The sequence below is a fragment of the Fundulus heteroclitus genome, chromosome 22 (assembly GCF_011125445.2).
Source record: "Fundulus heteroclitus isolate FHET01 chromosome 22, MU-UCD_Fhet_4.1, whole genome shotgun sequence".
Classification (NCBI taxonomy): Eukaryota; Metazoa; Chordata; class Actinopteri; order Cyprinodontiformes; family Fundulidae; genus Fundulus; species Fundulus heteroclitus.
The window spans coordinates 35232752-35255112 of record NC_046382.1 but is presented as its reverse complement, the minus strand read 5'-3'; the positions used below and the strand labels follow the sequence as shown (position 1 = coordinate 35255112).

The window sequence follows — 22361 nt, the reverse complement described above, 5'->3', positions numbered from 1 at the left end:
TAAATGACGAACTCTTACAATGCACCACTAGGGATTCAGTATATGTCAGCATGACATTTTAATAAAGCTTTGATCAGAATCTAAAAACCCAGATCAGATTATCTTTCCTCTGAACTACACCCCAGACTTCCACGCCTGTTTAAGTGCAAACTGTAGGGTCTCTGCAGGTAAGGAGACTTAAGGCAAAGGAGATTTGTTCTGAGGGATTACAGGTTTACTGGCCAAGGTGTCAGTCCTTTCCTGTGGCCATCAAGGAGTAACTCTTGCCGTGTCTCCCTGTAATAAACCCCTTCAGGCACAGATGGGCCAAAACAACAAGACTAAAACAGAAAAGGAAACGCACAAAGTTCTTTCTTGCATACAGAGAGGAACACAGGCAGCGAGGGATGGACTGGACTGCTCATCAATAATGCATGCTTCATTCAGAATCAATTGGACCAATGCGCACACAACACGTTTTGCATAATGAAGAGTCTGGCAAAGCGGCGGGTTCAGTAGCAACGCTGCAGCCGACCCAAAAACCCGGCTAATTATAGACCTGCAGGACTCGTAGCACGAGAGACCTGAAAGGCGCATGCGGCTGCCGAGCTCAAGTTCTGTCCTGAACCCCGGCGCGCTCCTCCTTACAAAGAATATCAGGAAATCAGACGGCAGAAAATAAATAAGCCACTAGCGGCGAGTGACTGTCTTTTTCACCCGTTTTAATGCTATAAAGAAGCAGCGGTAACATTGCAGATCGACTCTTAAAGGAGTCAAATTGCTGTCGAAGCAACTGGGGTTAGTAAACAATCTGTCAACATGACCAGCAGTCTGTCTGATTCCTCTTCACACCAAGCATGTTCCCAGGATATTGGGGGTTGCATATATGCGTTTCCCTTAAGGTCTAATAACTGTAGGGTATCTTTCTTTTTATATTTTTGTTGCTAAAAAAACAACAACTGTTCAACCAGAAACAGCACATAGACAGCCATGTTGTTGATTAGGCAGGATGGCTGACGTTGATGAGCACCAACACATCCAGGTCTTCCTGGTACGAGCCTGCCTGCTAGCCATTGGTCTGGTAACCTCCAATCAGACAACATCCTGAAGCAGAAGACAGTCAAATGCCTCCGCTGCGCTGGCTGACGTCACTACAAACTTTTCATCTAAAACAGAACGTTAGTGCTCCGAGCCGAGAATGCCGTCCTTATAATTGACCAGAAACCATCTCCGCAATGGAAACATGGAGACGGATCTGCACCGAAGACATTCCCACACCCCCAAAAGGGGTTTTATCCGCCCCATCGTGACAATCCCTAAATTAAACCTCAAGGACACCGAATCTTCTATCAGGCCAGTTGTAAGCATGGTCCAATCAGTCTGCGCGTCCGGAACAGAAATTAAACTCTTTACTCAAAATAAAGGATGCACCGACATGAAAATGTAGGCCGATATGGATGTCTGATATTAATGTGGCCGCTATGTCCGATAACCGATATTTATCAATTTACATAAACATTTACTTTCCTGGGTTGATCAAATTTTGCACAGACTGAAAACTAAGCCAACTGAATTTTTGAATGTGGGTTATAATCTAACTTCCACGCTGCTTTCGACACCGTGAAAAACGACCACAGTGCTGACATTGCATCTCTGCTTCGTTTAAAAACCCCACGATCCTGGCTAAGATGCATTACTGCCACTGTCTCATGGCCAAAAATAAAAAGGCATGACCAACCCACTCCCCTCCCTCTCCTGAAACACTGGCACAAACGGCAACTTGATGGAAATAAACATGGGTTGTAAATATCGGCCCAGTTTCATTTATCGGACCGATACGATGTGTTAAAAAATGATTAAGACTGGCCGGTACCGATGTTAATGCCGATATATCGTGCATCCCTCCTCTAAATTACTGGGGATAAATCCCCAGATCAACCTGAATCCCTGGTCCTCGCGACGACGCGTTAGCCGTTTTCAAGCCAACTGTTTGATGGTACTTTCAACAATCTAATAAAAGTAAAACAATAAATGAGGAAAATAAGTTATAGAAAGACAAAAGAAAATTCCCCGCCAGCCCTCAATTCATCTGATTGAATTGGTTTTCTCAATAAATCCTACTTGTCAACAGTACTGCAGTAATTACAGATATTATTATAGTGGTGCTCTTTGCTGGAAAGCTGGCGAGCCAAGTGCAAGACTTAAAAACCATTGAACGCTGCAGGAGGCAAAGTTAGCAAGGTTCTAAGCCCGAGGACCCGTCATTCTGCTAATCCGGTCTGTAGCGCTCGGTCCATACCTCCTAACGCCAACTACCAAGCTGTATCAGAAGTCTTTAAGCTAATCTTTATAAAACCAATTCTTCTTGTCAGTCCATACCAAAATGGGACTAATGGTAGAGCTACTTTTTTTTACTGCGCTCGCAATAATATATAATGATCATTATTCAAATAGCTGGAAAACAAAAAAGAATTGAATCATCAGGGCAGGCATCAAATCAAAAGGCTGCTCAGGCTCGACCTCTGGTCTTTAAATGCAATCACGTCCTGCAGCTCTTATTATGTAAACTATAAGATCTCTGCTGTCCGCTTTCTACCCGAGTGAAGCGAGGGAATCCTTCCTGACTTAGAAACCGCGACATTTATGTGATTTTAAATGTGTTGACAGGTTGCTCCCATCTTTCTCAGCTGACTTCGCTCAAGCAGAGATGATCACAGAGCTACACCTCCCCCCCCCCCACACACACACACACACACAAGCATGTCGGAGAAGATCAAGCTAACCTTAGACGAGTGCTTCACGATGAACATACTGAACCCGTTACAGAGTCACAGAGGGGAGATGGGCTCCGGCTCTTTATATAGAAGTTCCTTTTTCCCTTTATATGGCTGACAAAAAAAAAAGCAAACTAACAAGCAGCAGGAAATGAAAGCGATTAGACTTTGTGAATAAATGTTGAATCTCACAGGTTAACCCTGCCTTTAGAATAAAGGTTTCTGGTTATTCTCTTTGTTTTCACCCAGTCCAGCTCTTGATCCTGATTTGTGCTGCGTGTGCCTGAAAGCACTGCGCCGGCTTTAGGAGTCAAAGGCAAATATGAAAACAATTAGCTAAATCTGAGCTGGCTGAAGGAACTCCAGCAGGGCTAATCCTCTCAGCCGTTTCTCAGCCCAACTCTGGCCTTCTCTACAAAGACCTCGTAAAGACCTCAGGAGGCCAAGTGAACCGGGCAATGCCGGACGCTTCTTACTCGCCGCCTTGGATTACAGCATCAGCGGCAAAGAGGGACTTTTACTATGGCTCTGGGTTTACAGGAAAACATGCACGATCACAGCTACTTCTGTTAGAATTTGGTTTAAAAGAAAAACCTTCCATTTTCAGGTAAAGAAGGCTTTACTGACAAAAAATATGTAAATATGATGGATATCTACAAGACTGGATAATGAAGCAGAGCCTCCATGTAGGTTACTGCTATCCCCGTAATAAAATCCATTTTTCCAGCGTTATTAGACAGGGGTCCTAAAATTTTCCCCTCTAATAGTGTTGCTTCTGTTTGGGGATGTTTTTAAGCACTGAGCCATGAGAAGGTGTGTCAGAGTGGAAGAAAATCTACATCCAGTGGTCATCTATGTTTGCTCTTACCTGATGTAATGTTTATACTTCACATCCAGACCAAGCAATACATTTAGCAGGAAATGAACGACCAATGGTATCACGTCTGCTTCTGCAGATTGTTTCGGTAGCGTCTCCATTACAAGGAAGGCCGGGGATGCAAATCTGACGCCCGTCAATCAGCCAGAAATTCAGCTTTTTGCCAACAGGAACCGTTTGTTTCCCTGTCCGGCCCCATTATTTCATACCTCCACAACGCCTCCGGCTGTAAGCAGACCACACAGAGGCATGCTGGCCTTGACCAACCCGTTAAACGGCGCTTCAGTCGTTCGTTCTGCACCTAGCCTGGAAAACCAGCGACCGCTGGCTCCAGCCCTGAAGGGGCCGGAGAAGGAGACGGGAGTCCAGATGGAGCAGGTAGGGCGGCTCGTCCGTTGTGCTGGAGCTTCTCTGTGGTTTTTATCGGGTCTACGTTAGCTGCAGCTAAATCTGCATGTGGGTGGCGCTTGACTGCCACTCAGCATACGGTCCCGTTAGCATCGCTCACTGCACTACATGCTTAGACGACATCCGGTCCCTCTCACCCAGCAGCCTTCAGACCAACTGCAGGATGGCACGCAGTCTGAAAGAAACCACGCCCCGCTTCTACCCTTAAACGTAGTGGAGAGTGCTGCAGAGCACAAACATGTTTTCCCCCATTTAATATCATTAGCATTATCATTTTTTGCTCCAGGTTTACTGGTGGCTCCTGCAGCTTCTGAAAGCAGAAAAGGAGGCAGATGTTTTAGTCTCCTGTGGAGCCAGCTCCCAGCTTGTATCCGGTCCAGGAGGAGTGGACGCTGGACGCCAGGGACCCCATGCTATCAGCCGGGTTCCCTTACATGTAAGACTTTTAAATCAATGTGAAAAATAAGCTGAGCTTCACTGAGTTTACTTGAGAACTAAGATCACACTGGAACGCTTTTCCTTTTGAAGGGGAGTTGGACCAAACTGGCCCTGAGATGCTGAGATATTGTTGTGAATTAATCGAGATGAATAATTATGCACTTGGATCATTTATTGATTAAAAAAAGTAAATCAAAGATCCTTAGTCAAGGGTATCCAATCAGCATCCACCTGGTCGTGGGTTTTGATTTCTCCCGACTTATTTTCTAGAACCTGTGGCCGGTGTTCATACTTTTTCTAGTTTCAGCATCAGCCAATCAGCTCAGTCTCCTTCCAGCCAACACCTCGCCCTTAATCAGACCCACCTGCTGCACTAATCAGTCAGCTCTGCTCACATGCCTCAGTCATCCACTCACTGCCTGAGCGTCTCGTCTTGTCTCATGTGACGTGTCCTGCCTCTACCAGTTCCTGTGTGCTCAGCCAGCTGGACTCTTCTGATAAAAGTTGTCTGTGTGCTGCACAGGTTTTCCTGGGAGTTCCAGCCGATCTCTCTGCCCGCTCTGGTGGTTCCTCGCTCCACATCACCGTCATTGACCCCGATGTTAAAACTGCCCAGTAGGACACCCATTGATCAGTCACCACCGAGTAAGGCCGTCTAACACAACTGCTCGATATTAGCCAAACACACAACTAGAATATTGTTAAATAATATGATGACAGCTGCGATTGAGCCATCTTGTCCTCCGTTCTCTGTTTTCCATCCTCATGACGTCTCTACTGCTTTCCCTGAGCCCAGTGGGGCCATTAAGGCTGGTTAAAGTCCACTCACCTGCAGGCGAGTGCCCTGTAGCGGGAGCTGATGTGGAGATGTTGATTGGACGTGACAATATTGCGACGGTAGCTGTGATTGGATATACTGAGCGGCTCTAGCTGCCGTGGAGGCCTCGTCTTGTCACGGTGACACAGTTGCACATCTGCCGTGACTAGCATCCAGCTGTGGTCTGGTGTAAAACCACTCTTTGGTCAAGGTTCTTATTCAGCCAGGGGAGAGACGCCAACGCTTCACGTTCTGACCTCCCCCCATGTTTGTGCCAAGACGCTTTAATAAACACCCACCATCATACTCATAGTTAAGTATGACAAGAAGTTTCAAAACAGTTACACTAAAAACCTTTACCAAGCAACCAAAGATGCCTTATGAATGTTTACCGCAGCCATCAAATATCATGCAATGGGAATAGCAGCGAGATGCCACTGGCTTCAGCGATGAGTTGCATCATGTTCCCAGTTCTCCCCTCTAGACTAATGAAACCCTGGTCCTGGGCGTGTTCCTGAACAGTCAGTGCTGATGTAGAAAAGTCAAGCTGAAACCTGAATTATCATGCTGACTAAAGGTTGCTTTATACTTGATGCATGTAAAATTCACATCTGCAGCATTTATGCTCCATGCGGCTCTTCCTCTGAAGTCGCGCTGTTCTCCTAGACTCTAGAGGGCAGCGTTGCGCTCTTACACCAGACGTACTACACCCAGCTACACGTAGAAGTAGAAAACACCGCCGTTTCCAACATTTAAGCCTCTTCCTTTTGTCCAAGAGTGACAGCGATTTTTGTCTGGGAATTTTTTAACAGTTTGTTGATCACGCCGTTTTTTTTTTTTTTTTTTGGGCCGAATCATAAAGATGTCCATTCACAAACCTCCGCTAGAAGGAGCATTAGCTCGTCCGCCATGTTTTTCCGCGCGGGGCTGTCCGAGTAGTCACAAAACTTCACAGGTGCGCAGAGCGGAAACATTTGGCCGCACGGAGGGGCGTGGAAGCCATAATGACGCAACATGGCCGTGCGGGTTTAACAAGCACAAACCAGGCTTCACACACAGCCTGGGATTCATGACAATGGGCAGAATCACTGACTTTATTAACTATTTACAACAGCAATATTTTTATCTCGTCACAACTCCAATGCATTTTTTTTGTGTAAAGGAGCGCGCAAACCTCGCCTACCCGCCACAACAAACCCGCCCTCAGCCTGGAGGGAACAGATGCTTTAACCAACGCTTCCCAGTTTGTGTTTACACACAAAACGCAATAAGAATAAAGAAGCAAGCTTCAAATAGAACATGCCGGTTAACGTATCAGCTTTGCAAAGAAACTATTTATTTCATTTTTTTCTATGGAGGAATTGTGTTTTTCTAAGTAGTCACTGGTGTGAAAGGTGGAAGACCCGGAGAACGTTGAGCACAGGCCCAGACTCAAGAGTCAGAGCTCTGGGGAACCACACACAGCCTTTCATGACTGACTAACCTATCAAAGTAGGGCAAAACTAATCAGTCAACCCAATCGATGAGGTCGACAACAAATGACTGTCGACGCTATACCTCCTCCACAAACGGTCCAAACCCAGGAAAACGGTTTCTAAACAGCAATGCGCCTCAGGAGGTGTGTGGGACCGCGCCGTCTCCATCACCATCAATGCCGTCTGTCCAAAACGGAGCCCCACCGCCACGTGTGAGCAGTGGGACCGCTGCGTCTCAGGCCGAGTCAGGCCACATCCTCTACACTTCCTTTCTCACCGGCACCACATAAGACCCAGAGGTGTCAGAGGTGCGGCGCGACAGAACAGATCGTGGACTTCGGCCGTGGGCGGCTTCTTAAGAAGCGGTGAGAGTACGGCGCTGGACAAGGCTGAGCAGTCAGGAGTCTGAACGCGGTACCCGCTGCTCACCGAGGCCATTTCAGCTACACCGGGTAACACATTAGCAGCAGGAGGAAATAAATGATCGACACGGCGCTGAAGCTGCCGGCTAGTTCGCCTGTTTTTAAAGAATCTGGCCCAACTTTGGACTGCTGTTTGAAATATTTACAAATCACTGAAATCTACACACTTACAGATTTCTTAAACCATTTACTGAATTTATGACAAAACGAAAGGTCATTTAAGCGTCAATGTTTGACCCTGTCTAAGATGATCTACATGACGGATAAAAATGGAACTGAACTCGTTTTTAAATTAGAAAAATACAACTGGGGTGCGTATGATCCAGCTCAAACTCAACTTCAGCACCGTACTCTTTTCCAGCAGGAAGCGAAGGAATTGCCAGATATCTACGCATGTCCCCAACCTTTATCTGTTTTTAAATGATCAAATTTGGAAAAGTGCATGTAGGTAACATCTTTTTGACACGTTTAGAGACAGGGAAACGGTGCCAGTTCTTAGTTTTGAGGCATTCAACAAACAGTGGGGGGGGGCAATAAATCTTCAGTATCTGACGGTCTGATCTCAGATCAATGGCCAAATCGGACCTCTGGCCGACAGATTGGTGCAAAAAACCTATTCCAATTCCCCAAAATGTGGCTTCAAATTGTAGAAGAAGAAAAAAAGAACCAACACAAAGGCATTGGAATTTATCTGCATACTCTCCAGACAATAAAAAACAAACAAGGTTTAAAAAAACAAAACAAAAACTTCTAGACACTCAAAAGGTGATCGGCGCAATTTCGCTCACGGTTGCTCCCTGCCAACTTTGTGTCACATAAAGTCCAACTTAAAAAAAAAAATTATGAAGGTATATGCGTAGGTGGTATATGTTGAAGGTATATGTTGGTGATTAAACTGGAGGCTCAAACACTGTACATAAATAAAAACCCCAACTCTCTGCACCTCAGCTGGACATGTGTGCATTGAGCGCCACAGGATGCTGTTGTCTCAGGTCCTGGCTGGTCGCAATGATTGGTTGGATCTGCCGACCAATACCCGCCCTCCATCCCACACATCCATGGAGCCATCTCCGCTGCCCCAAATTACATCTGTAACCACGTAAAACAAAAAATAAACGCCTCACCTGCTCATTTAGCCACTGTTACTACCTTTTGTCACCGTCGCCTATTTCTTTGGTATTTTACGCAATGCCTGTGTCAATTTTGACTGCGTTACTATTTGTTTTACTGTATTGTTAAACTTTCATGACATCTAGGAGTGTAATGGACTGGATTATGTTTTTTTATTATTATTATTTTTGCAAACGTGCTCAGGCATGCAGACTGGTTGCCTGATGGCTACTACAGCAGGCGGTGTAGCAATCCTATGGCCTGTAACGTCGGCTTCTCTAAAAAAAAAAAAAAAAAATCGGTATTGATTAAAGATTGGGGGAAAGAAAAGGCATCAGATTATTATTTTAAGCATATGCTGCATGATTACATAACGCAGCAACTTTACACACAGCGACGTGACTCCTATATGAAAATAAATCTCGCTTTTTTTTCCTTTTTTTTTTATTCAATGCAGAGCAGAAACGCTGCAAGGGTAGTCGGTGCGTTTTCCTGCTCGGTGGGGGTGAAGAAAAAAAAAAATTAACCGCGAAACCCCAGAGCTAATGGCGTTTATTTCTGTCACTAAAACTAATTTGCGAGGCCCCGGCTGCTAATAAGAGAGTGTGGGCTATGTCGAGGAGGGATGAGAAATATCTGGGCCACGAGCTGCGGGCTACTGGCAGCACAGCCCTCGGGTATTGGAGCCCGAAGCGGGGAAGAAAAGCGTTTCCTCCTCGCCGAGAGCTCGACGTTTCTCGACCGTTCGCCACGAGCGAGACACCCACGGCGGCGGAGGAGCCGCGGAAACGTCCCCATTATTCGACACGGCGGACCGCGGGCCCGCCGACCGCCGTGTTTACCAGTCGGCGGAGGCTGAAAATAGGAGCCGCTGCTTCTGCCGCTTACCATCTTGCGGGTCGGATGATGAAATCCAGGCGATGCGAACGGAGCGCGGGGGCGAAACAGGAAGAGTCAGCGGGCCGCCGAGCCGAGGGGAGCGGTGCGACGAAAAACAACCCAACGCGGTAGTGGTGCCTCTTCTGAGGGCCGGTCCTGGATCTGTACCCAGCTTTCAGACTCGCCTCGCCGTCGCTCTCCGTAACCGAGGCTTTCACTGCAGTGGCGAAGGGAGTGAGAGCCGCTGGGAGGGGACAGTAAGCGGAGGAGGAGGCTCGGTTTGACAAGCAGGCGGTGGCAGAGGGGCGGAGGGAGACTGTGAAGGGGGGAGGTGCGGCAGTACTGTACATCCGGGTACTGCACGCTGCGTTTCTCTTCCCCCCTGCACGCAGAGCAGCTTTGTGCTTGGGCTCCTCCTGGTGGTAGAATTTTAGCATTGCAGGAAAACTTGTAATATCACACTGCGGTCCCTTTCACGCGTCTTACATTTTGTCAGGTTACCACAAAAAGTTGCGCATCACTATGAGTTAAAAAGAAATCTATACATAATTTTTCAAAACCCTAAATAAAAAAAATAAAATTCAATGCATCTATCTGTTCAATTGAATTTTATTTATATAGCACAACACATGTCATCTCAACGCACTTTTAGTCAATTAAACCAGACAGATGGGAAACTTTTTGACCAATCTAAGGAAACCCAGTAGATTGAATCAAGTCTTGACAAGCAGCATTCCCTCCTCCTGAAAGAGCGTAGAGCCACAGGGACAGTCGTTTGCATTGTTGATGGCTTTGCAGCAATCCCTCATACCGAGCATGCATGAAGCGACAGTGGAGAAGAAAACTCCCCTTTAACATGAAGAAACCTCCAGCAGAACCAGTGTGAATGGTCATCTGCCTTGACCGAGTTGGCGTTTTGGACTTTTTCTTTCTGCTAGAACGTCTCGTCTTGTTTAGTGTGATGTGCCCTGCCTCAGCCAGCTGGATTCTTGTGCGTGCTGCACAAGTTTTCCTGCCTGTATCCCCGTGAGTTCCAGCCGCTTGCTCTGCCCGTTCTGGTGCTTCCTCGCTCCACATCACAGTTTTTGTTGTGTAGGATTCTTATGTTGCGTCTCAGTTCTCAGCCGTCCGGTTCCCCGCTCTGGATGAGTGAGTCATTCCAGGCAGCTGCAGGATATAGCTTTTTCCTAGAGCCACAGAAATGTTGAAGGTCGCAAAGCACAAAATTCAATACATCAACCTTGAATCTCACAGGATTTCAATGGACATGCAGAAGAAAAGAAATAAAAACGCTGCTGAAAGACATGAATATTTCTGAAGCATGTTAGATATAACTCCTCAAGATGTACACATAGCTGTTAGAAAGCCAGGCTTTTGGTAAAATATTAGACACTATTTTGAACATTTTTGAACTTTCCCCATATATATTGTAACATCTTCTAAAAAAAAAAAAAAAAAAAAAAAAAAAAGAGTTAAACTGATGAACCAACCAATCACCTGGATGTAAAAAGATGAAACACTATGTGTTGGACAGCAGTTTGAATCATTTTAAGCATCCAGCCTTCTTTTGTAGACGTCTAGCACGTCAGCACTTGATTTGACAAGACGTGAAACTGTGAGGACATATTTTGTCCATAGCTTCACATATTTTCTGCGGAATTCTGTTCTGGACACTGGGTCAGCCAAAATCTCATGAGGCTGGTGTTTGATGCTTGCTCGAATTTACTGTGCTGCGGAAAAATGTAATCGATAGATGCCAGTGCCACCACCATCATGTTTCACATTAGGTATGGTATATATTATTTTTCATTTACTTGTGGGCTTGTGTTTCACTTAGTTGCATAGAAATGGAAAAAAAACACGAGACATTTTTTCACTTGTAAAACTCAATCAATACCTGGCAGAAAGTCCTGCAGCTTTTTCAGCGTTGCCGTTGGCTTCTCTGCAGCCTAACTGAGCAGTTTCTCTCTCGTCTTTTTATCCATTTCAACAAACCTGCCTGGCCTTTGTAATGTCACTGTTTTCCCAGGTTCCCTCCCTACTCAGAGTGCCATGACCAAATTATTCATACCCCTGACAGATTTAAGTATAACATTATTTCTGTTCAACCAAGAAGATGTTTTTTTTTATTTGAAAAAGACATGCATCACTACATGAACAATAAAACAGTGTACCAGGAGGGTCAATTTCGAAAAAGTCAATTTATTTATATTTCTATAAAAATGTCATGTGAAAATTATTTATACCCCTCCTAAAAAATAAATCAGTAAAATCTTTGCTGGCACTGCAGCAGTAAAAATTGCTGACCAGCTTTTTGGCTGTTTCCACTAGTAGTTTGACATTTTATCTTTAGTGATGAGCTCTGAGTCTTTGAGACTGGCTCATCCAAAATGGGGTAAATCATTTTGGGATCAACTGTAGTTATTTGGTTTCAACCATATGTAAAGCAAAAGGTGGAGAATGTCTTGAAATAATTTAGGACTGCCTTATTTTCTACATAAAAAAACCCTGCCAATTAAAGGCGCTTAGTCACGTAGTATGACTTCACAAGTTTCTATGCCAGTAGCTCATCCTGGTTGCTGACAAGTTGTCACTGTGAGGCATTGCGGTAAAATGGGTCTTACAGAAGCAGCGTCAATTGTTGCTTTCTGATAGGTCTGTGGTACTGCCAGCAGATGGCACAGCAACGTTTATGTCTGCCGATCACAAACTCAAAAAGGACTAAACACTCTCAGGATGAATGCTTGGCATATATTGTTTTATTAGAAGAACAATATATGTTTTTTGTGTTTTCTTTTGGTTATAATATGTGACTAGGCCCCTTTAAACAGGGGTGTGTACACTACTGTGGGGTCACTGCATCAATCACATCATCTGAACTTTGATCCCTGAGGAAAAGTCTGTTTTCATTCTATTCAGGTGGAGGAACATGAACACATTTTAAAAAGAAATTTTAACCTCACGTTGGCTTGTCTTTTTCTGCAAGTCTTGTGTTTTTTCCAGACGCAAGAAAAAAATGTAATGGAAAAAGTGCTTAAAATAGTTGCGTGAGCGATCAAAAGCACTGTTAAACACTTAGCTGTGTAATGTATTCAAAATAGTGCCTTTATGAAAACACCTGAAACAGAAATAGTTTTAATTTTATTTTATTATAACATAATAAACACCACTTTCACAAAAGGAAAGACCTTTTCTACATATAAATCCCACCAGAACAGTATATTGCACATTTCCCTGTCATTGTGTTGCCTTGATTTTCTGCATAGATCAGTTTCATTGAAAATTTAAAACATTTTCTGAAAGGTGGACCCACACTTTGAAAAGAATTAATGGTTCTGTGTACAAAAAAATAGTTTCTATATAATGTCACAAGAAATATAAAAGAAAAAAACAGTCATTATAGAGGTCACTACAGGTTTAGGCTCTTAATATTCCAAATACACAATTTTTTTTTCTTCATAATGGAAACGTAGCCAAGTCCTTTTAGAAGAGGTAGAGAAGACAAACACACTGTGGACAAAAACACAACTGCACCCAAAATTAAAACACCTACTTTTAAAACTGCATTTAACGTACAAATACAGTACATTGCATAATAAACACCCAGTGGATTTCCTTCCGAGATGCTCCTTTAACCCATTCTGCTGGGTACAATGTCCAACGGGTGCCAGCAAGCAAGAATTCACAAACATGGTTTCAGATGTAGCAAAACCATCCTGAGGGCATGGGGGGATTGTTCGCCTATCATCTCCTGCTTATAAAAGAACAGGTCCAGCAGTGAAACCCAGACGTTGTTCTCTCCGGTAACATTCTCCAGCTTGTTCTGGCCAATCTGAAGGCATCCCCATTACAGGAAGAATATACAGTATAATCTCTCTAGTGGGTTCGGGGTCTGCCCTGGAGTCTCCTAACAGTGGGACTTGGCTGGAAAACCTCCAAAGGGAGGTATCCTGTTCAAAAGCCAAAACCATCAAAACTGACTTGTTTTGATTTTCAAGAGCAGTTGCTAGGGCTGGACAATTAATCACATTTGCAATCCAAATGCAATAAAAAAAGAAAAAAACGCAATTTCCAAATGGCAGAGGTCTGCAATTTTTGGCTATGTAATAATTAATGGATCAGACGTGTCCTTTAGGTGCCGGTAATATGTTTATATAAGTGGGTTTGCCTCCACATGGAAGGGAAGAGAGTTGCAGCAATGAGATAATATTTTATTACTTGTTTTAGAGTTTATGTAACCAATCATTTTGTTCTGTTTTTTTTTTTTTAACCAGAAACTCTCAGGAATCCCAACATAGCATTAAGTACTGGTTTAATACATGGACTTGTTTGTTGCGTGCACTTTGTGTTCAACAAGGATTGATGTACAACTCAATTACAAGCTATTCTCTTGAATAACAATATTCTGTTTAATAAAAACAGTTACATTTCTTGTTTTAAATAGTCCTTGTTTACAAGCGTCTTTACCTACAGGCCATTTTTGTTGCTTGTGGTTAATGCAGAGAAAAGTCAAAATGAAATCACAGTTATGGTTGAAGTACATCGCAATTTAGATTTTCACTAAATCATACATCCCTGAGTGACTCTGCTTTAAGCTCCGCCTGAATCCTGGAGCTCCTCACTTCATGGCTAAGTCCAGCAACCCTCCCCAGGGAAGCTGATTTCAATTGCTTTTATCTGGAATCCTATTCTCTCAGCCAGGATCCATATCTTATTACCAAAGGTGAGGGTTGAAATTACACGGACACTAAATCAGGACTTTTTTTTTTTTTTTTTTTTACTGCATTCTTACTCAACCACAACAGTGGAACATCGCCCGAATTACTGCAAATAAGACCCCAACCTGTCCATCCATCTCCAGCTCCATCCTACCACAACTCGTGAACAAGACTCCAAGATATTTGAACGCCTCCTTCATAAGGCAGAGAGAGAAGCCTGACCCAGAGCAGTGTTCCTCAACCATGGTCCTCACAATGCGCTGTCCGGCGTGTCTTAAGTGTTTACCTGCTGCTACACACCAGACTTAAACAAATGTGTGCTTATTAGGCTACTGCAGCTCTTTACTGCTTCATCATTTGAATCAGGCGTGCTGAAGCAGAGATACATCTAAAACATGAAGGACATCAGGCCCTGAGGACCAGGGCTAAGGAACAATGATATATAGCAATCAGCTCATTATTATCTGAGCGAGAACCATGGCATCAATCTAAAGGAGCTGATGGTCATCCTGGCCACTCCACACTAAGCTCCGATCTGCTCCAGTGAATGCGGAAAGGCGTGGCTTGAAGACAACAAAAGAACCACATTATTAAGATGAAACCGTGAAATTTTGCAAACCACGCACTTTCCCCGAATATACATTGGGATTCTTTCCATGAACACCACAAACCAGATCCTGGACAACGGAGCTCTGGCAGCATCCAACCAGCACTGGGAACGAGCTCAAATGTGTGATGGAATTGCGGGCACAGCCTCCAGCACCACCTCCCCCTGTTGGAAGTCTTCTCAAGATCCACAAAACACATATCAACAAGAAAACAAAACACCTGTCAGCCCCACAGCCTCTAAACACCGAGTGCTTATCCATTACCAGGACATAAGGCTCCACTCCTCCCCCTGAATCAGAGGATTAATAGTAAATTTGGAGTTTCCTTTCCAAAACCCTAAAGTAAACTTTCCCAGGGAGCCTGAAAAGTGGGATTGCTCTAAACTCAGAATACACTCTCCAGCCCCCTTTCATGAGAATGAGTACAAACCACTAGATTTCTCACAGGCACAGATGTTGATGAACCATTAGAAGAGGCATCTCAGCTGCACAAAATCTGATCCTTTCAGTATATCAGGACAAATCTCGATTTCTGGCAGCAGGTTGCCAGGGGTCAAGGAGCTTTTAAAATACACAAACCATTACTGCCATACTGTTGGCCTTCCATCTGAATATAGCACTGGGGAATCATCACTTGGGCGCCCATTAAATAATAATATTTAAAAAATAATAATAAATTAAAATGCACCAGGCATAAGGGAGGTGGCAAACTGTAATAGGTACCTTAAGCCAATTGTTGCAAGTTTTACCTGACTTTAGAGCAGAAAATTATGTCCAAGGAAGAGATCAAAGACGGTTCTAGCAAGCACTGGATTTTAAAATAAAAAACTGACCCCGATTTTTATTTCTTTGAGTCAAATCAGACAGACTTTTGGGCAACCTTTCAGGAAGTCTTGATAAAAATAATCTTCTATTATTTTTCCTTCTCAAGGTTTTTTCCAAAATGCTAGTGCTAATGCTAGCAGTGTGCTAATGGATCTTTGGGAATCCTCCAGTTGGTGCTTAAATAGCACAATTTTGTATGTCAAACTGTGTTATCATGGGTATCTCTCTTAGATTCAGCCAAAGAGATGGGAATTGGGGATAATTGTGTCATTGTGACAGGCTGCTAGGAACAAAGTGTTTAAATATGTGGTTCTTTGCTGGGTTTTTCTGTTGCACAACATTGAATCACTGGTTTTGGTGACCTTTTTGTCTACCACCGCTCAGCGCTAGGCAACGTAAACTATATATATATAAGAAATAAGACATGGCTCAAGACTTTTCCACAGTAAAGCATGTAGTTTAAAAATGCATACATATCCATAACCGTATCTATAGCACCGTCTGTAAGACAAACACTCATTTTCAATGTTAGCCCAGGTAAACTTGCACAACTACAGTACAATACACATATTTGGATTATTTTCCTACTCTTGAGGGGCAGAGTTCCAGAGCACAGGGGGAATTTGTTTTGACATTTTTTCCCATTTATTTCTAATTCCTCAAACAAAAAACTGGTCTGACAAATGATCACACACATTTATATTTTCACGGCAGTAGTTAATGTAACCTTCACAGAAAGGAACAGGGTATGGGTACGCTTGGGCTGCGAAGAGCTTCACATTTTCTGACACTGACAGTCGAGGGAGGGAGAACACGCTGACGTACACACCGACATCTTTCCGCCTGCCTCTGGCCATCAGACGAACATCTCCTTGTTGATCCACATGAGCGTGCGCGTGTCGTTGGGTTTGCATTCGTACTCGATGCTGTTGAAGCTGTTGCCCCACTGGCAGTGGTCCCGCTTGTTGTAGTTGTAGAACTTCACCTGCCACACGGTTTCAAACGATCCCACTTCTGTGAACTGGAGCAGAAACACACATCCAGATATGCATTTGCAGACTTCAAGGTTTCAGCATCATTGAGTCTCCTGCTGTGAAAACAAGATTATTGGACAAAATTATTCCTGTACATCCAGATCTAAAGTGCATTTTGTGGAAAAGCCTTCAAAGGTGAGCGTAATAGGAAAATATTAGCAGGACTGATGGTTGCTGCGATATGAACATATTTAGATCTAATACTACAACAGGCTGCAGGGGGCAGACTTGTGGATGGGCTGCATTTACGCACGTTTACATAAACATGAAAGGAGAAAACACACTGAACTCTAATCAGTTTCTTCATAGCACACTAACAATCTATTACATTTAGGTTATACACAGGTCCATCCACAGTTATTGGCAACCTTAGAGAAAAATCTTACATTGCATGTGACAAATCTAGTGAGTCGTTTTCTGTCTAGATTTTGGCTATATTCATTCAAGTCTCAGTGATGACGCATGATTTATATTTCTGGCAGTGGCAACTGAATCTTTATTCAGAAAAATCCGGGATTTCAAAAAGCTCCTGATGCCGTGCCCTCCAGTGACGTTCCCAGCACCTTCAGAAGAAAATACAGCTCTACGGCATCACGGATCCTCCACCGTACTCAATAGTGGGCAAAAGGGGCTTGTCTACATATTCATGTTGTTGTAAATTCTCAGCAGAGCTTAGAAAACCTCACACATTTAAGTTTTCTGCCAAACAACTGCTTGGCATGTAGATAGCGTGTCATTTTTTTTTTTACACTACCAAGATCACGCTAAGTTTGTGCTAGATGTGGTTAGACATCTCTCTTGTTTACTCTTTCCACATGATATTTTCCCCAAAGTCTTGGGAATCTTAAAGATATTTTTGGACAATGTGAGACAGGCCTTAGTGCCTTTTTGCTTGCCAGTAGTTTTAGCCTCTGAACGCTCCAATGAACGCCACCTCTGTCCAGTCTCCTTGTTATCGTTGAATCCCAACAACTGATAATAACTAAGGCAGGTGGAGCCTGCAGCACTTTAGATGTTGTTCTGGTTTCCTTTGTGACCCTCTGGAAAAATTGTTTTGGTAGACCGGCCATTCCTGGGAAGGTTCCTCTCTGCTCCATGTTTTCTCCGTTTGTAGATAATGGCTGTCAGTGTAGTGAGACATGACGGGTTACTTTTTGGGTGTATTTTAGCCTACCTCATGTTATTAGATGGGTTTTGTTTAGGGGAATGTTACAACTGGACTAATGACCCCCCCCCCCCCCCCCAAAAAAAAAACAACAACAACAAGAAAACAGGTAATTTATCATTATAAAAGGGGCTATTACTTTCACATGTAGGGCCAGGTTGGTTTAGATGGCCCTGTTCTTTAAAAAAAGATAAAGAGTTTAAAAACTGCATTTGGTAATTACTCAGGTTATATTTTCCTAATTTTAAAATGCGTTTGATGATCGGCAGCAAAAAAGGCAAAACTAGAAAAGTAAAAATAGATGAAATATGTAACGGGACAAATATTTTTTCACAGCACTGCCTATTAAATAAAATGCCTCAGTGACATGCATTGTGAATAAATTGTTAGAGGGGGTAAAATAAAAGTGTGAATCAATGTACCCAGATGGAAGGCTGAACTCTTTCAGTGTGAGGTTATGCTACTGCAACGACTACTTCAATTATGGAAAACCGTTGTTTGGATCTTGACCAAAAGCGCAAATAAATTCAGAGGCCATTGTAAAAAGAAACATTATAAAGCTGCATTTGCATCAATTGTTGTTATACAGGACACATAAAAAAAAAAAAATTCAGGCATGACATGACAAATGTGTTTTTTTTAAACATTGATTAAAACGTTTTCATTACAGTATGAGTACTGCGCATAAACTCCTGCTTCCCAAGTACTGTTGTTTTTCTTTAAAAATCAGCCTTTGACCCGGAGGTGATAAGAGTGCGACGAGTCGCAGCGAAAGACAAAGTTTCACAGACTCATGTGATCCCTTGGGTACGGAAGGGTTGAAGGAGGGGACGACACATGTTTCCAAAATTATTAAACAAATCCAAGGTAAAAGAGCCAAAGGTGACAACTTCATTGCTCTATTTTAAACTTACTCCTTTCAATGAGCAATATTAAACAGGAAACAAAGGTGCACATTTTTAAAGAAAGAACAGAATTTGCTATAACCATGGCAATAACGAAATGGAGTTAAACCCTTTAGAGTTGATTGCTGTTACAAGCGTTTACATTTGAAAAAGATGAAGGATGCATACATACATTGAATTACCACAACATAACGTTATCATTACCATTATCTGTAGTAGTAGTATTTTTAATAACATAATGATTATTCTAATGTAGCATTTACAATGATAACATCTTTAAATAGTGACATTTTAGAATAGTAAGTATTACTATCAGGCTGCATAATCCCAGCATGCATTAATAAACATAAACAATAATAAATATGTGAGAATTATTGTTACATTTTTGCAGAATAGAAAGTGTACTGTTTGATATTGTATTTTATGACTGATCTAATCTAATTTCTTAAAGTAGTACAGAAGCAAACATTGGATCCGCGAGCTCACTACCTGTGGTAAGACCAAACGATAACAGCAGTGTTGTGTTGCTTGACTTGTAGAGGGATTTTCTTAATAATCCAAATCAAAGTAGATAAATCCATCCCCAGGTATGGATTCATATTCCTCAAGCATGTGCAGTGTACCCATACCTGGATATTGATTTGAACTGGTTGCCTTTCTCCACTCTTGGTGTGTGCCACCCCCTCAGTGTCATACTGACCAGTGTAGACCACAGACTGGGGGTCTTTGGATTGCTGCTCCAAGGGAAAGGTCACTCCACCCACACTCATGGAGCTGCAGGCAGAAACACATCAAAACACGCTCATATCAATAAACGCGACGCGAAGACGGGTAGATGACATATGCAGTGCCTTGCAAAAGTATTCAGACTCATTTTGTCACATTACGGCCACACACTTCACTGTAGTTTATGAGGATTGCACTCAAAGTAGAAAGAAGTAAGGGGATGCATCTATTTTTATTTCCAAGTAAAATCTTCAAAGCTTGGTGCGGATTTGTATACACTATTTATGTATATATACATACAGTATATATATATATATATATATATATATATATATATATATATATATATATATATATATATACTGTGTATATATATATATATATATATATATATATATATATACTGTATATATATATTTTTAAATGTCTGCTTGTAGTTTGTGGTTGTGAGGTGGAAAAAAAGGCTTAAATGGTGTAAATACCTTTGCAAGCAACTTTAGTCTTTTGACAGGTTTTTGTTACTGCCCCATTGATGAATCAGATTTGAGCTGCAGGCTCCCAGCTGTGCTTTCTGCCCCACATTCAGCTAAACAGTGCTTCTGCATCGTGCCATGTGTGACCTACATTCACATATTCTTACTGAGGAGCGTGCTCAGGGATGTTTTACAGAATTACGGCCAAACATCCATCTCTAATCCTTGTTTTGAGATGGCAGTACAACTGTGTTCGTTACATAACTGGGAATCCAAACGACTAGAGCCCAATGACAACACACAAAGGCCTGCATCCTGGAGTAATCCTTGGTGGATTTGACATGGAACTAGTAGGTATTTATGCTGCGTTCAAGTGCTGCACGTAAAGTCAGTTTTAGACTTGCCTTGATGATTTGTGGTGGCCTCTGGGCCCTAATGTTAGACCAAAAAGAAAGCTGCTGTAAAATGGCTGATAAAGCTTTATCACGTTATAGCAAGAATAATAAAAAAATATTGCTTTTGTTTGTTTTTTTTTTATATATGTAGAAAAAGGCCATGCAACTACTTTTTATTTTCAACAAATCAACTATAATCTATAATTTGATTTTGTCCACTAGTCGACAGAAAGTAGACAGAAAATGTAGATCATATGTTTTATGTTTTAAAAGGGAAACTAACTTAGGAAAGAGTGTCATTGCAGTCGAAATGCACTAATTATTTGAAATACAGCAACAGCTTCCAAGAAATGAATCAAATACAAGCACTGAGCTCAATATATATCCACTCCATAAAAAGGAACGCCAAATTCAAAATCTGATACCTGTTGGTTTTGCCTCTCGACATCAACAGCTTTACCCTTTTTGTGACCAGATCGGGATAATCCACAGAGTACCTACGTGGCCTGCACTGCTCCCGGTTTCACCACCACCTCGATCCTGTACTTGGAGCCGGTCAGCAGCTTGATGGTCCGCGTCTGTCCGAACCGAGCGCCGTCCGACTTGAAGTACACGGCGCTGTTGTTAGGAAGCATCTTCAGGGAAATCCCGATTTTGACGATTTGGGGAACGTCGGCCATGTTGCCATGCAGCTAGAGGCAGTGATTGAGGAGGGGAAGAGTCAGGGAGCGCCTCAGGTGTCGCGGTCAGTTGGGGTGGACGGAGAAGCCCAGAAGCTCATCAGGCGATGCAGAGCGGCACATTTGCGTCGCTCCCCGCGCAGCGCAGGGTAATCCACTCCAGCCTACAACGCGGGCCTAATCCCAAACCATTGCTCTGCTTGATTCCCCCCTCTGAAGATCCCTCCCTCTCTCACGGCTGTATGTGTATGTATATATATATATATATATATATATATATACATATACATATACATATACATATACATATATATATATATATATACACATATATATATATATATATATATATATATATATATATATATATATATATATATATATATATATATATATATATATATACATACACATACATCCCACAGGCCAAAAAGGCCCTATCGGGCTTTTTTGGCCTGTGGGACTCCGGAAGCAGCTGATGTGTACCGGCAGTCGAAGCGGCAGGCGGCTCGGCTGGTCGCCGAGGCAAAAACTCGGGCGTGGGAAGAGTTCGGAGAGGCCATGGAGAAAGACTTCCGTACGGCTTCGAAGCGATTCTGGTCCACTATACGGGATCTCAGGAGGGGGAAGCAGTGCAGTACCAACACTGTTTACAGTGGGGGTGGTGTGCTGCTGACCTCGACTCGGGACGTTGTGTTTCGGTGGGCGGAATACTTCGAAGACCTCCTTAATCCCACCAACACGTCTTCCATTGCGGAAGCAGAGCCTGAGGAATCTGGGTCAGGTTCTCCCATCTCTGGTGCTGAGGTTGCCGAGGTTGTTAAAAAGCTCCTCGGTGGCAAGGCCCCGGGGGTGGATGAGATTCGCCCGGAGTACCTTAAGGCTCTGGATGTTGTGGGGCTGTGTTGGTTAACGCGGCTCTGCAACATTGCGTGGACATCGGGGGCAGTTCCCCTGGATTGGCAGACTGGGGTGGTGGTCCCACTATTTAAAAAGGGGGACCGGAGAGTGTGTTCCAACTACAGGGGAATCACACTCTTAAGCCTCCCTGGTAAGGTCTATTCGGGGGTTCTGGAAAGGAGGGTCCGTCGGATAGTCGAATCTCGGATTCAGGAAGAGCAGTGTGGTTTTCGTCCTGGCTGTGGAACACTGGACCAGCTCTACACCCTCAGCAGGATTCTGGAGGGGGCATGGGAGTTTGCCCAACCAGTCTACATGTGCTTTGTGGATCTGGAGAAGGCATTCGACCGTGTCCCCCGAGGGATCCTGTGGGGGGTACTCCGGGAGTATGGAGCACCGGACCCTTTAATAAGGGCTGTCAGGTCTCTGTACGACCGGTGTCAGAGTCTGGTCCGCATTGCCGGCAGTAAGTCGGACTCGTTTCCGGTGAGAGTTGGACTCCGCCAAGGCTGCCCTTTGTCACCGATTCTGTTCATAACTTTTATGGACAGAATTTCTAGGCGCAGTCAAGGTGTTGAGGGGATCCGTTTTGGTGGCCTTAGGATTGCGTCTCTGCTATTCGCGGATGACGTGGTCCTATTGGCTTCATCAGGGCGTGATCTACAGCTCTCACTGGAGCGGTTCGCAGCCGAGTGCGAAGCGGCCGAGATGAGAATCAGTGCCTCCAAATCCGAGACCATGGTCTTGAACCGG

General features: G+C 43.5%; 2 protein-coding genes across 2 annotated transcripts in view; both read right to left on the bottom strand.

Moving 5' to 3' along the window:
* The window catches only part of ppp3r1a (protein phosphatase 3, regulatory subunit B, alpha a), a 57271-nt gene extending 47771 nt beyond the window's left edge, over window positions 1-9500 (bottom strand). The window contains exon 1 of the mRNA XM_012872811.3: window positions 9189-9500. Coding sequence (XP_012728265.1) covers window positions 9189-9191 — 3 coding nt within the window. The 5' untranslated portion in view covers window positions 9192-9500. The remainder of the gene's footprint in view (window positions 1-9188) is intronic.
* Window positions 9501-13938: 4438 nt separating this feature from the next.
* On the bottom strand, window positions 13939-20942 carry cnrip1b (cannabinoid receptor interacting protein 1b). The gene is made up of 3 exons (XM_012872787.3): window positions 20530-20942; window positions 19064-19208; window positions 13939-16351 (listed from the first exon to the last, which is right to left on the bottom strand). The coding sequence occupies exons 1-3, from the start codon at window positions 20706-20708 to the stop codon at window positions 16187-16189; spliced, it is 489 nt and encodes a 162-aa protein (XP_012728241.1). The 5' UTR covers window positions 20709-20942; the 3' UTR covers window positions 13939-16186.
* Between the last annotated feature and the right edge of the window lie 1419 nt (window positions 20943-22361).

What these genes read in the sequence shown, in the direction of transcription:
- cnrip1b (XM_012872787.3), bottom strand. Translation starts at nt 20,708, where the DNA reads ATGGCCGACGTTCCCCAAATCGTCAAAATCGGGATTTCCCTGAAGATG. An exon ending in CCGGGAGCAGTGCAGGCCAC is followed by an intron (nt 19,209 to 20,529) that starts GTAGGTACTCTG and finishes TTCTGCCTGCAG; the next exon opens with CTCCATGAGTGTGGGTGGAG. An exon ending in CAGTTCAAATCAATATCCAG is followed by an intron (nt 16,352 to 19,063) that starts GTATGGGTACAC and finishes TTTCTGCTCCAG; the next exon opens with TTCACAGAAGTGGGATCGTT.